The 13409-nt window shown below is 33.6% G+C and overlaps 2 protein-coding genes across 2 annotated transcripts; one reads left to right on the top strand and one right to left on the bottom strand.

Annotated features, from left to right (window-relative positions):
- Positions 1 to 1632: 1632 nt before the first annotated feature.
- LOC121733601 lies at positions 1633 to 2810 on the bottom strand. Its single transcript, XM_042123896.1, has 3 exons — positions 2648 to 2810; positions 2024 to 2181; positions 1633 to 1761 (listed from the first exon to the last, which is right to left on the bottom strand). Exons 1-3 carry the CDS (start codon positions 2691 to 2693, stop codon positions 1705 to 1707), a joined length of 261 nt encoding a protein of 86 aa, XP_041979830.1. The 5' UTR covers positions 2694 to 2810; the 3' UTR covers positions 1633 to 1704.
- A 6162-nt stretch (positions 2811 to 8972) lies between these two features.
- Positions 8973 to 10026, top strand: LOC121733618 (3-oxoacyl-[acyl-carrier-protein] reductase FabG-like). Its single transcript, XM_042123918.1, has one exon. The coding sequence runs from the start codon at positions 9129 to 9131 to the stop codon at positions 9891 to 9893; it is 765 nt and encodes a 254-aa protein (XP_041979852.1). The 5' UTR covers positions 8973 to 9128; the 3' UTR covers positions 9894 to 10026.
- Positions 10027 to 13409: the final 3383 nt, after the last annotated feature.

Genomic DNA, 13409 nt, shown 5'->3' on the forward strand with positions numbered 1-13409 from the left:
TGCGCGGTCGGAATTTGAACTTTATAGTATCGTAGCATGAGTCGTTATTTTTTTAAACGGGTTTCGCCAGTGGAATTCTGTTGGTACTACTAATATATATTCTGTGCTATTGGTTAGCCATTCCTCTTATAATTAATGCTATAGAAATTTCACTAGAGTACCTACTCGATATATTTGATTTTGTGCTATTGGTTAGCCATTCCTCTTATAATTAATGCTATAGAAATTTCACTAGAGTACTCGATATATTTGATTTTGTGCTATTGGTTAGCCATTCCTCTTATAATTAATGCTATAGAAATTTCACTAGGGTACTTGACATAGGTATTTGGGTAGAAAAAATGGGCATTTCTTTTTGTATGAAATTTTTTGTTGTTGTTAATTTGTCTTTAAATTTTTATCAACAAAATAAACGTATACGTTTGAAATTTATATTTATGTCGCAGCCAAGTGGTTTAAATAGCGGTTCAATTTTCTTTTTCCGTAGCCGTTCAATTAAATCACACGTCTAGCTTTTTAATTGAATATTTAAGTCGCTTACAACGTTCAACACTACAGCTGATTCAAAAGCCGCCGTTTGATTGAATTAGTTCAGCGCTCACCACCGCGGCGCTAGGTGCGTTTTGTTTACAATATGGCGTCAACTAACCGGTGTTTTGTGGTTGTATTAAGATATTTTTTGTAAATATACGTTACAAGTATTATTAAAGAGACAGAAATTATGGGAACACATACAAGTGACCAAAATTAAACTAATATTCGAGGAGAAATTACGGGATTATGAAATGCATCACCAAGGTATTTATTGCGATTGTATTCAAAATGAGTTAGAATACAATTAATCTGCTTGTTATCATTACGATTGTGTAACAATAGCACTAAACTAAGAGTAACAATAGCACTAAACCAGTTGGCTAAGCGTCATCTAGCTGTAGTGTTGAACGTTGCAGTCAACAAGTCGGCGAAACGACGTATAGCCTTGTATATAATAGATTGAGTGGCCATGTTCAGTCAAAGGGCTAGCTGTTTGATTGAATGACTTTTTTAACCAGTCGACTGCGACATTTACATAACTAACTAGTACAGGGGTTCCCAATCTTTTTCAGGCTGCGGCGCACTTACAAGTCAATATTTTGTTACGGCGCGCGGCGCGGCACCCTTCTCTACCTAGCTATTACAAAAATATACATAAAAAACACCTTTAATGATTATAGTTAGGTTAAGCAAGTCAATACCTAATAATACACAAAATATATTCAATCAAGTACCTGCTTTGTATAATTCATAATATTATAATTTGATTTTATAATATTTGTGGATAGCGATAATGATGGAGGATCGACTCATGGCACCCCTCTTGCCTTTCCACGGCGCACAGTCTGGAAACCCCTGAACTAGTAAATACATCAATGTAACAAATTGGAAACAAAAACTCGTCATATTACTCATAATATGGTTTGTTTATCATTAGACGCAAATAAAAATCTAAAAGTGTAATCGCTTTACCCACATAATATTATTAATATGGTTTTATTATTATTAATAAACTCATCTGTGACACTTATGGTAGCATCTTGGTCCATGGACAATAATAATATCAAATATGCATTCTGTTTTAAAGAAAACACCAAATGATTTATATCATATAATATTATATTGAACTAAACAATAATGCACCTAATACTCAATTGATATTGTAACTGTTTAGTCCAGGGACTTGGGTGGGGCGTAGTTGAAGTACAGCAGCCCTGATGACTTGGCCTGTAACAAATGAAGATTCATTGTATTGTATTCTCAGGATAGCTGCACATAGCACATAGACTTTATGCCTCTTACCTATGCACTATGTTTAAAGTAGTGGCTCAAAATGTTATGTAAACGTACAACAAATAACTATGTGTCTGTGGCATGTTTTTTTTAATTATGTGGTAATGGGGAATTGTAATTAACATTAATTAAAAAAAATCTTTAAAATCATGACAAGCAATATTATGGTAATGAGGAAACAAAAAATGTATCTTACTATGGCAAAGGAGCCAACGAAGAAAGAGATGCCGAGCACTAGCACGGCATTGTAGCGGCGGTTTGCAGCATCATAGTCAGCCTGCCACGAGCCGCGCGGCACCGGCAGCTCATCCATGCTTGGAGGCTTGAATCCATGGTCACCGTGGTAGCGACGGACTGAGTATAGATTAATATTACGACATTGTTGATAACAAAAAAATTGAATAGGTAATTAAAAAAAATACAACTAAATATTTTTTACTATCGATTTAGATAAATGATACTATATAACAAAAGGACTATTGCGTTTTAAAGTATTATTATAGTAACAAATGACTTGTGTATATCGTTTTTCACAATTTTCACTTTTTCAATTATTATTTAAAGTACCCTAAGTAAAGAGCTAATTTCTATATTACAGTGTATGAGACACTTCACTCTTCAGTACTGGATCTTTTCTAGGTTATCTTAAAATTATGTAATACTAAATTTTGATAAATCCTCATTGTGTTCGTATCAAATGGGGCAGAAAATATATTTTACAATAAAATATAGTTTATTAAATGTAAAAAAGTTAACAGTAAATAATGATTATGTGTTTTTCACGCAAACAAAAAATCATGTAGCTAATGTTTTTTGTTACCTGTTTGCTGCATCAGTCTTGAAACAATTTGCCGTGAAGGAAACATTTTTTCGGTATTTCTAAATATTAGAAGAAACTAACAATTTGGAATCCCAAATCCAATTTATGAATTGGATGAATTATTACGAATCGATAAAATATTTCTTCGATCTGCTGAGTCCTGACACAGATAACTGCAGACAGCTGACAGATTTATGACAATTGACACTGAAAGGCTTCATGTGACAGTGACATATTGACAGAGTTTTTTTTTTAATGTTGTTATCAAGGCATGAGCCGTGTTCGTTTCATTTTTTCGCAGTTTGGCAGCTGACTGTCAACTTCATAATTATTGAGTGTCATGTTCAATAACATCCAGTTCTGAGTTTCTGACCATTGAGGTACTATAGACTGGAGAGAGCCTTATATCGGTGTTTAAGCGTCAAAAGCGTGTAATGTTATGTCCTACTTACTAGGACATAACAAAGGAGTTGGTCTGCATATATCAAGTAATAAAAGTGTTAATAAAGGTCTTTAGTGAACATTTAATGCTAGATATTGTTGAGTTTTGGGTTCCGCTAAATAATAAACCATAAAAATGGCCAAAGAATGCCTCGATGTGGATTTAACATTAAATACGTAAGTTTTGAACAACATTTTTTGGCCTTGGCAATCGGTATTTTTGTAATCTAAAAAGATAATTCATAAGTTTAATAATCCCTTATTCGTGCTATATAAGGTATTAGTGCTAAAAATGTCACATCAATTAATAATTTGGCTACAAAAATTGCATAGCTTTTTACGTGTGTTTACGGATTCTCATTACTTGAACTATTAGTTTATCGATATCATAAACTAAATGACTTTTTTTCCTGTATCATAATATGCTTCAAAATAATCGACAAATAATTAAAAGAATATTGTATATTAATTAAGACAAGCACACCACTTGTATGAAAATAAGCACAAAATGGCCACGCGATGACGGGCTAAGACTACATCTATACTATATACTTTATCTATGGTTCTGACAGAAATTGTTAGGATTTGATAGTCGTGTTCGTTTCGTTTTTCAATGCACATTGGGCATGCGCAAAGATAAAAATTAGTGTCAATGTGAGTGTCATGTTCTAAAATCTGACAGAAATTATTTGAACATGACACTCAATAATTATGAAGTTGACAGTCAGCTGCCAAACTGCGAAAAAATGAAACGAACACGGTTATGGAGTTTATATTTTGGCTGTGTCATCCATGGAGGTATACTATTGGAGGGAGCCTTATATTTTGACAGTTGATAGTGTTACTCTTTCTAAGTAACGATGCAGTAAGTTGAAGAAAGAAAGAGAAAGCTCATATCGGTGTGTAAACGTCAAAAGCCTGTAATGTTATGTCCTACCTAGTAGAACATAACAAAGAAGTCGGTCTGCATATTTCATGTTTTAAAAGTGCTAATTAAAGTGTTTAGTGAACGTTTAAAATGCAATATCTTGTTGGGTTTTGTGGTTCCGCTAAATAATATACCATTAACACGGCCAAGGAATGCCTTAAACACGTAGATTTAACATAACATACGTAAGTTTTCAACGATTTTTGGCTTATCAATCGGTATTTTTTGTAAGTTAAAAAGAAAATTTATAAGTTTAATAATCGCTTAATCATGCTATGTATGCCATTAGTGATAAAAATGTCACATCAAGTAATAATTAGGCTATAAATATGGCATAGATTTTTACGTGTGCTTTAGGGAAACACCTTGCTTGAAGTATAAATTTATATCGATAAAAATATTGTCATGGACTTAATATTTTTTTTCCGGATTTGAAAATGCTTCAAAATAGACGATGAACAGAAATATTTAGACGCAAGTTTCATGCAAGTTTTTAGTCCTTACTCCCTTATGAAGAGATCACAATATTGGGATTATCATTTCAAACGTAAGTTTGAAACAATGATTTTGTTGAAATAAAAAAGTTCTAACGGAGAGTAAAATGATCAACAGCTCTTACACCTCCCCCTTGGGCCTTGTAAGTACTCAAATCGTTACTTAGATTTACTTTTTGAAATTTTATCCTGGCATTACTCTTTTTTAATAAATACCAGACACAATAGATATTCAGTTGTTATGCGGCACCTGGGTTCCGCTTGGGGCTTGATGGGTTAAGTATGGAAAACTTAAATAAAGCATATTGCCCCGTATACAATATTATAATATGTATATATTTTATAGTATTAAGTACATTTAATGTCACTAAACCAACTATTTTTTTTTGGTTTTTGGAATGCTTCTTAAGAAAAGTTCAATATATAAGTGATGACGGAGATACCTATAATGAAGATAATATTATTTTTAAGTTTAGATTATAACTAAGTAATCTGGTGGTCAGATGGAGTAAGGAGGAATGGTTTAAGTGAGGAAAATCCCCCTTATCACTAACACCCTCTGGAGAACCCCCGTTAAGGAGACTGTTGTCAACTGTTTTCAGTATAATTCTCGAGGCATACTAAGGTTAGCTAAAGTTTATATTTTTATAATATGGATTTAAGTATTTAATACTCGTATGTACTCGCAGTCATTAATTGTGGATCAACCCACATTTTTCATGTTATGGATGTCATTTTAAATGATCTAAAGAACATGACTGCATTCTGAATATCGCAATACGTAATTTTTTGTAGCATGATACACAAATGCAGTCAATAAACAGAGTCCAATAATTATAAAGTAGACAACCTTCCCCGTAAACCATATTTAGAAATTGCTAATTTCATATTTTTTCATTTAAATTTTGACATATCCAAATTTTGTAATGTGCAATAAATGGAATAAATACTTTTTGAATATTGATACTAATAAACAAATTATTTTTAGGTTAAAGAAATGCTCCTAGAGAAGAGATCAATGTGATGATGATGACAATTGGGAACCTATATGGAAGTTAATATTATATTTACTTCAAAAGCTGCGACTAAGAACATATTCAATAAAACCTTATGTTTGAATATTTTTAATTTTCATTTAATTTCTAATTTTTAATATGTGTGTACTGTGTAATATTATACAATGTGTCCTAGCACCGGTGTCCGATCCTTACATGTTATGATGTGTGGCATATTTTATGGACTGAAAATCGGACACTGGTGTTGGGACAGTGGACACATTATATTATTATGTGTCCCGTCACCAGTATCCAATGCTTTAACGTCTTTATTTCTTCGATAATACATAATAATTGTTATTTAACAAATTTTTTGTTTAATAGTAATTAAGTATAATAAAGTATTTTTGTTCTTCTGTTGTTTTCTTATAAAAACTGTTGACTCCGGACAAGCCTTCGTGGCTTATGGAGTATACATATTATGTATATTTTTAACAATTTGTGTAATTATATACTTAAATATTTTATTTATATAAAAGTATTTTCATATTTCATATACTTTTGAACATGCGGGTTGAATTGTAAACCTCCTTTTTTGATGTCGTAAAAATCTATTACGTGATAAAAATCTATAACATATAATTATGGTCGACTATTGGTCGATAGCTGTAGTCTAATTTTATATTTTTATCGATATACAAGCAGATATACGCCCATCCCTACACGCACACTATGGCAAATGCACACAAGCATAAAATGGCCACGCGCTGGCGAGCTAAAGCGCTTATTCCAGTTGTCCTATTTAGAAAGTCCTAGCTAGGATCCTAAAAAATTTAGTCAAGCGGAATAACATTTAGAAAGCTAGGATCTTAGCTAGGATCCTAAATCGGAAAAAATGTGAGTTCTAACTGACTAAATCAATGTTGCCAGATGGTTTCAACCTTTTATCTGTAGTGGGAACTGCTAAATCTGTATTAAAGTCAATTTATATTATGTTATAAGATTTGGAATCCATTCGTTGGCAATTTCTTAAGTCTGCTGGTTCCAAGTTGTTCAGAAAGTTCATAATTCATAATTTTTCGTGGAGCAAAAATTCTTTCAACCATCTTTTTCGCCTTTTATTCATTTTTATTTTCATTGAGTCAACAGCTAAGCCTATGAGAAGACCAATTTTTTGTTGCTTTGATAGAACTGGAGCCATTAAGAAGACGTCTGACCAAAATGACAACTGATTTAATCACTAAATTAGGACAAGTGGAATAAGAAGCTTCTAATTAGTCCCCTATGTAGGATCCTGACTAGGACTTCTAAATAGGACAGGTGAAATAAGCGCTTAAGAATCCATCTACCTATATCCTTAATCTATGGTGTCATCTGGCATGTGTCAAGGCTTTAGTCTTTATTATAAAGGTTCTAAAGCCATCTTGACACAGGACACTTTATACAATGTGTCCCGACACCGGTGTCCAATCCTTTAATGTCATGATCTGTGGCATATTTTATCGACAAATTGGCTCTCAAATTTTTTCTCTCTCTCACGGTTGTAAAATGGCAGCCACTTTAGTTTTTCTCGGGTGATCACACTAATCTGTCCAGTACTTCTCATGTAAATATCCTATGAAGATAAAAAAGGTCTCATTTGATAGCTAAACTTGTGGACTACGCTTGCACAGGCAATATGTTATAAATTTCGTGGAATCAAACATAGAAAAACCAAAGCTTAAGAAAAAAATTGTGCATTTTTTAATTAATGGCTTTTTGTGAAAAATCTAGCACATTAAACTGGTTCTTTTTTATCTTATAAAAATAGAGATGGTGTTCATCTTAAATATTTTTTTTACTTCAATGCTCTAAGTCAGATAGTTTAGAAGTTATAACGATTTTCCTATGAAGTATAGGTCAGATTAGTATGAAAAGATAATTTTTTTTTTAAAAGTCGGAGAAAAAAACTTTCAACTCATGATTTATGGCATATTTAAGTGACAAATTGGCTTTTTAATATTTTTTTCTCCGACTTTTGAAAAAAAAATATTCTCTGGCTAGACTTAGAGAATTGAAATAAAAAAATATGTAAGATGAAAACCTTCTCTATCTTTTTAAAACAAAAAAGAACCAGTTTAATGCGCTAGATTTTTCACAAAAAGCCATTAATTAAAAAAATACACAATTTTTTTTCTTAAACTTTGGTTTTTTTATGTTTGATTTCACGAAATTTATAACATATTGCCTGTGTAAGCGTAGTTCACAAGTTGAGCTATCAAATGAGACCTTATTTATCTTCATAGGATATTTACATGAGAAGTACTGGTCAGATTAGTGTGAAAGCCTGGGAAAAACTAAAATGGCTGCCATTTTACAACCGTGAGAGAGAGAAAAAATTTGAGAGCCAATTTGTCGATAAAGTATGCCATAGATCATGACATTAAAGGATCGGACACCGGTGTCGGGACACATTGTATATAGCAACAAGGCTTTATAGCATGACTCATGAAGATCGAATAGGTACCGTTCACACTGGAGACATTCACGATGTTGCCTTTACTTTTCAAAAGGTGCGGGACGGCCATCATGGTCAAATGGTAAATAGATCGCACGTTCGTGTTCATTAGCCTGTCGTATTGTGCGAGCGACGTGTTCTCGATCGATCCGGTCTCGATGATCCCGGCATTGTTCACGAGCACGTCGATCTGGCCGTAGTGGTCGACGGTACTCTTCCCGGTTACAATGTGTCCCGACACCGGCGTCGGGACACATTGTATATAGCAACAAGGCTTTATAGCATGACTCATGACTTCATGAGTCATGAGGCCATCACCTGTTTGAACTTTGAAGTTTGAACTTTAAGAATTGAGTTGTGACTTGTGAACTTGTGACTAATAGTATTAATGTTCTGTGCTTGTGACTTGTAAGTTGTAACTTGAAGTTGTGACTTGTGGTACAATACATGTCCCATGTGAAAAAATAATGTCCTTGTCATAAATTGTCAGCCATTTGTCATCTTTGTCACTTCAGTCACTTGTCAGTGTCAGTTGTCACCGTATTTCGACTGTATTTTGAATTCTGCCTGCCTTAGATCATATTTTTTTCTGTTGCTCTAGAAATAATCCCTCTCTTTATGACCTTCTTCCTAACGACATCCCCCGCCCTATAAACTTCAAATCAATCCTTTGTTATGTAAATACTCCACTTATTGAAATTTTATGTACATATATCCGTTCTAACAATATAAAACTGTGATGTTTTTCTAACCCTATAAGGGTTAGAAAAACATCACAGTTTGTGTTTGTTTTAGATTATTCAACAGATAATCTACTAAATTAGATTCCGTTTAGGTATGGTATACCTTGTTGTTTCACCAGACCTACAATAATAGAGCAAAGTCAACTCAGCCACTCTGACATTGGCAACTCACTGAGGCCGCCATAAATAAAGAAGAAGAAGAAGAATTCTGCCTGGTTAGTGGTTTATTTTCGTTTTATATATTCGTTTTATTTACATATTTTTGCACCCGACCATTGCGTAATCGTTATTTTGATAAGATAAGTACTGTTTGTTAACGTTTAAGAGTAAACAATTTCGTTCACATCCAATTCGGTCAAGCTAGGACGACATTATTATTCGAAATGAATTTCGCCGGAAAAGTCGTCATCGTGACCGGCGCTAGCTCCGGAATCGGTGCCGCCACAGCCGTATTTCTATCGAGACTAGGCGCTAAACTATCCCTAATCGGAAGGAACGTGGAGAATTTGCAGAAGGTGAACAAGGACTGCGAGAAATCGACCTCGACTTTCACCATCACTGCCGACCTTACCAAGGAGGGCGATATAGAGAATATAGTGAAGAGTACCGTCGACCACTACGGCCAGATCGACGTGCTCGTGAACAATGCCGGGATCATCGAGACCGGATCGATCGAGAACACGTCGCTCGCACAATACGACAGGCTAATGAACACAAACGTTCGATCTATTTACCATTTGACCATGATGGCCGTCCCGCACCTTTTGAAAAGTAAAGGCAACATCGTGAATGTCTCCAGTGTGAACGGTATTCGATCTTTCCCTGGAGTACTAGCCTACAACGTGTCGAAGGCGGCGGTGGATCAGTTCACGAGATGTGTAGCTCTGGAGCTGGCCCCCAAAGGTGTGAGGGTCAACTGTGTAAATCCTGGAGTGATTCTCACGGAGTTGCAGAAGCGAGGTGGACTAAATGATGAGCAGTATCAGGCATTCTTGGAGAGGTCCAAGCAAACTCATGCTCTGGGCCGTCCGGGCAAACCTGAGGAGGTGGCAGCGACCATTGCTTTCTTGGCAAGTGACCTCGCCAGTAACATCACTGGAGCCAGCGTGCCGGTAGACGGTGGTCGCCATGCCATGTGTCCCCGTTAATTTTATCCATGAATCAAAACTGGTGCTATATTCTTACAGAGCATTTATTTTTATATAAAGTGTTTACCTTAAGTCACAATTGTTAATGTTTTTTAAACAATTTTTTTAAAGAAATAAAGTTTGTTGTATTTGAGATTTGACAATTTATATTCAGCAAATATAATATAATATTATGAATGTTAGTTGGATAAGTTGTGAAAATATGAAAATAGATTTAACATATTCTAAATTTATTTTATTTTTATTTTTTATTTTTATTTATTTTAATTATAATAAAACATTAACATAACTTATTGGACATTATTCGTATAATATTCATTAATTAGACAATTTTTTTTTAAGAAATACAGTTAATTATCTATATCTATCTATTTTAATAAATAAAATTCAATGACATGGGAAAATTATAATTAGTAATTACAATGACAATATTTGCAATTACAATGTTAATAGTAGAATATGTCTGAACTCATTAAATGTAATCACTAATCATCTAAGCTGGGAAGTTTCAAAAAAATAATACAACAGCCATTTTGGCATGTCCTTATTTTATAATTATTTTATTAAAAACTTTGACCATTATTGGTATTTATTTATAAAGTAACTGATAGAGTGTCCATTGGTACTTTATTTTGGTTAATTAAAAACTTAATTGAAATAGAAAGAACAAAGAAATTATGGTCATATAATGTATCAACCCTCTCTTTTTCCAGTGTCCCCAGTAACAATTTAAAACTTCCAACTGAATTAAATTAAAATTGTCTGGAACTACTTGACATATTCTATTGTTTTTTTGTTAAATGATCCATGTTCTTTACTTTTAATAAAGGCTCAATTTTAAGCATAAGACTATTTTAATTCATTTAAATTTGCAGTTATCTGTTGTCCCCGGAATATGCTATTTCCGGACATTTCAGTTTTGTTACCATATTTTTTTTATGATAACATTCTACCAACATATGTTTTTTGTGTTCTGATTATGGCGAAACTAATATTCAGTAGGATGGACCATTTTAATACGGAATGGCTGAGTAATTTTTTCGGTGGTGCAAAGAAATGTGCGTCCAGTTGGACTGGACTAAAATTGATGGGTCAGGTTTGTTACGATTGTTTGGTACTTTTTACTATCTTTATTTGCAACTTAATAGTTTGTAAAGATGTACTGATATTTAAACTAAAATTAAGTGTGTGTAGTGTAATTCAGCGTAAAACAGAAAAAGTTTTACTTACATGTCTTTGAATGTAACGTAGACGCATTATGTTACCGTCGGTTTTGTTACTGTCCCTGGAATTTTTAAGGTTTTGACGTAAATTTCTATCTTATGATATATGTCAACAACAAAACAATTAATATTTAGCGTTTTTAATTGCATTCAGATTTTAAACAACTCAATTTTTGAGAAAGTACTATCAAAAATGGATGAAGTTTTGGAACAACAGTAACAAACCCGAATAAAAATTGGAATTGCTAAACTGTTTTAAAATGTGCAGTGTCTTAATATTTTATGTAAGTGACTTAAAAGAACTATATTATTTAAATAAAAGATCAGAGTCTCAAAATATATTATAGTTTTATTTCTATTCAACTTTGATTATGGTAACAAAACGGACTCAAATTTGATGCGGACTCACATATTTTGAAAGAAAGAAAGAAAGAAAAATAAATTTATTTGGTATTTAGCATCTTACAAAAATAATTCTTAACTACTAATACTATCCTATGTAATACCAAATTGGTTCCCATTCAGCAATGTTGCGAACGGATCCGCAACGCTGATTTTCAATGGACACCTTACTTTTACTTAAAAACATAAAAATTATAAAAATCCTTACTAATCATAATGTAACAAAATATTATTGTATTTAAAGCTACTTTAAAAAATAAGTATGTATATAAGTTTATAATAAAACAACTCTTGAAGGCATTGGTGACATTAACATAATTATAAAAGTTATCTAAGTACAGTATACAGCATCTTAGGTATAATAATTTTCGATTTTTTGACTAGAAAATAGTCTCTGAAAGTCGCGAAAAAGTATGATACTTATTTAAAAAATTTAGTAATAAACTATTACTTATAACTCAAACTCAACTCAAATTTTTTTTATTCAGAATAAATTTTTGCAAATGTTCTCTGAAAGTCTACATGATGCCTACCACCGGTTCGGGAACTAACCCGGCGAGAAGAACCGGCGTAAGGGCCGGGACACAAAAACACGGCACGACGTCGTACGACGTCGTACGGCGCTGTGTCGTGAGAATCCACGACGCGCGTCGTAAAAAAACACGGCACGGCGCCGTACGGCGTCGTACGACGTCGTGCGGCGTGCCGTAAAAACTCACGTAGAAATTCAAGATGAGTTTCTAAGACGCGACGTCGTAAGACGCCGTACGGCGCCGTGCCGTGGTTTTTTACGACGCGCATCTTGGATTCTCACGACACGGCGCCGCCGTACGACGTCGTACGACGTCGTGCCGTGTTTTTGTGTCCCGGCCCTATGAAACTCGCACGGGGCCCACTTTTTTACCAAAAAAAGTGAGAAAAAAATTATTATTTTAAAATAAGGTTTACAATGTTGTAACTTGAAATTATACAATGTCAATATACATACATAATTGTAAGTCATAAAATAATGTAGAAATAGCCTTGCAAGCAGCCATCCTACTCCCAAGATGTGCCATCGTTTATGAAATCATTGACCTCATAATAGGCTTTGGCACACAAACGCTCTTTGACTACTTTTTTAAATTTATTAATGGAAAGATTTTGAACGTTTTCTGGGATTTTATTGTAAAGGCGTATACATTGACCTTTAAAAGATTTACTAACTTTACTAAGTCTGATCACCGGTATTTCTAGTTTGTACTTATTTCTAGTGTTTCTTCCGTGACTGTCACTTTTGGTTGTAAATTTACTAAGATTCTTTCTAACATATAATACATTATTCAAAATGTATTGACAAGCAACAGTTAGAATACCAATTTCTTTAAACTTTTCTCTCAGAGATTAAAAAGCTGACATTTTATAAATTGAACGTATAGCTCGCTTCTGCAGCACAAAAATTGTATTAATGTCGGCAGCGTTTCCCCATAAGAGGATTAACTAAAATCTCAAAACCGCATTATTTGAAAGTTAATATTTTTAGCCAAATTTTATCTGTTGTATTATTTTTTTGAAACTGTACCATATTTTTAGCAAATAAATAAATTTTGATTTTGATTTTTTTAATAGTAAATGTATGTCATAACTCATATACAATCTATACTTGTATTCTATCATAATATTATTATCATGTCTCTGTCTGTCTGTCTGTTAATACTTCACGGGCAAACTGCTGAAGCGATTTTGCTGTTTGTAGGGAGATACTCTCGAGTCCCAGGAAAGGACGTAAGATACTTTATATCAGTTATCACGGAAAATTATTATTCCCGCGCGATAAACGACGGTATAAACGACGGCGATAAACACTAGATGGCGCCCGCAACGGAGTCAGTGTTGTCAGATGGTCTCGGCG

Source organism: Aricia agestis, chromosome 14 (assembly GCF_905147365.1).
Source record: "Aricia agestis chromosome 14, ilAriAges1.1, whole genome shotgun sequence".
NCBI lineage: Eukaryota > Metazoa > Arthropoda > Insecta > Lepidoptera > Lycaenidae > Aricia > Aricia agestis.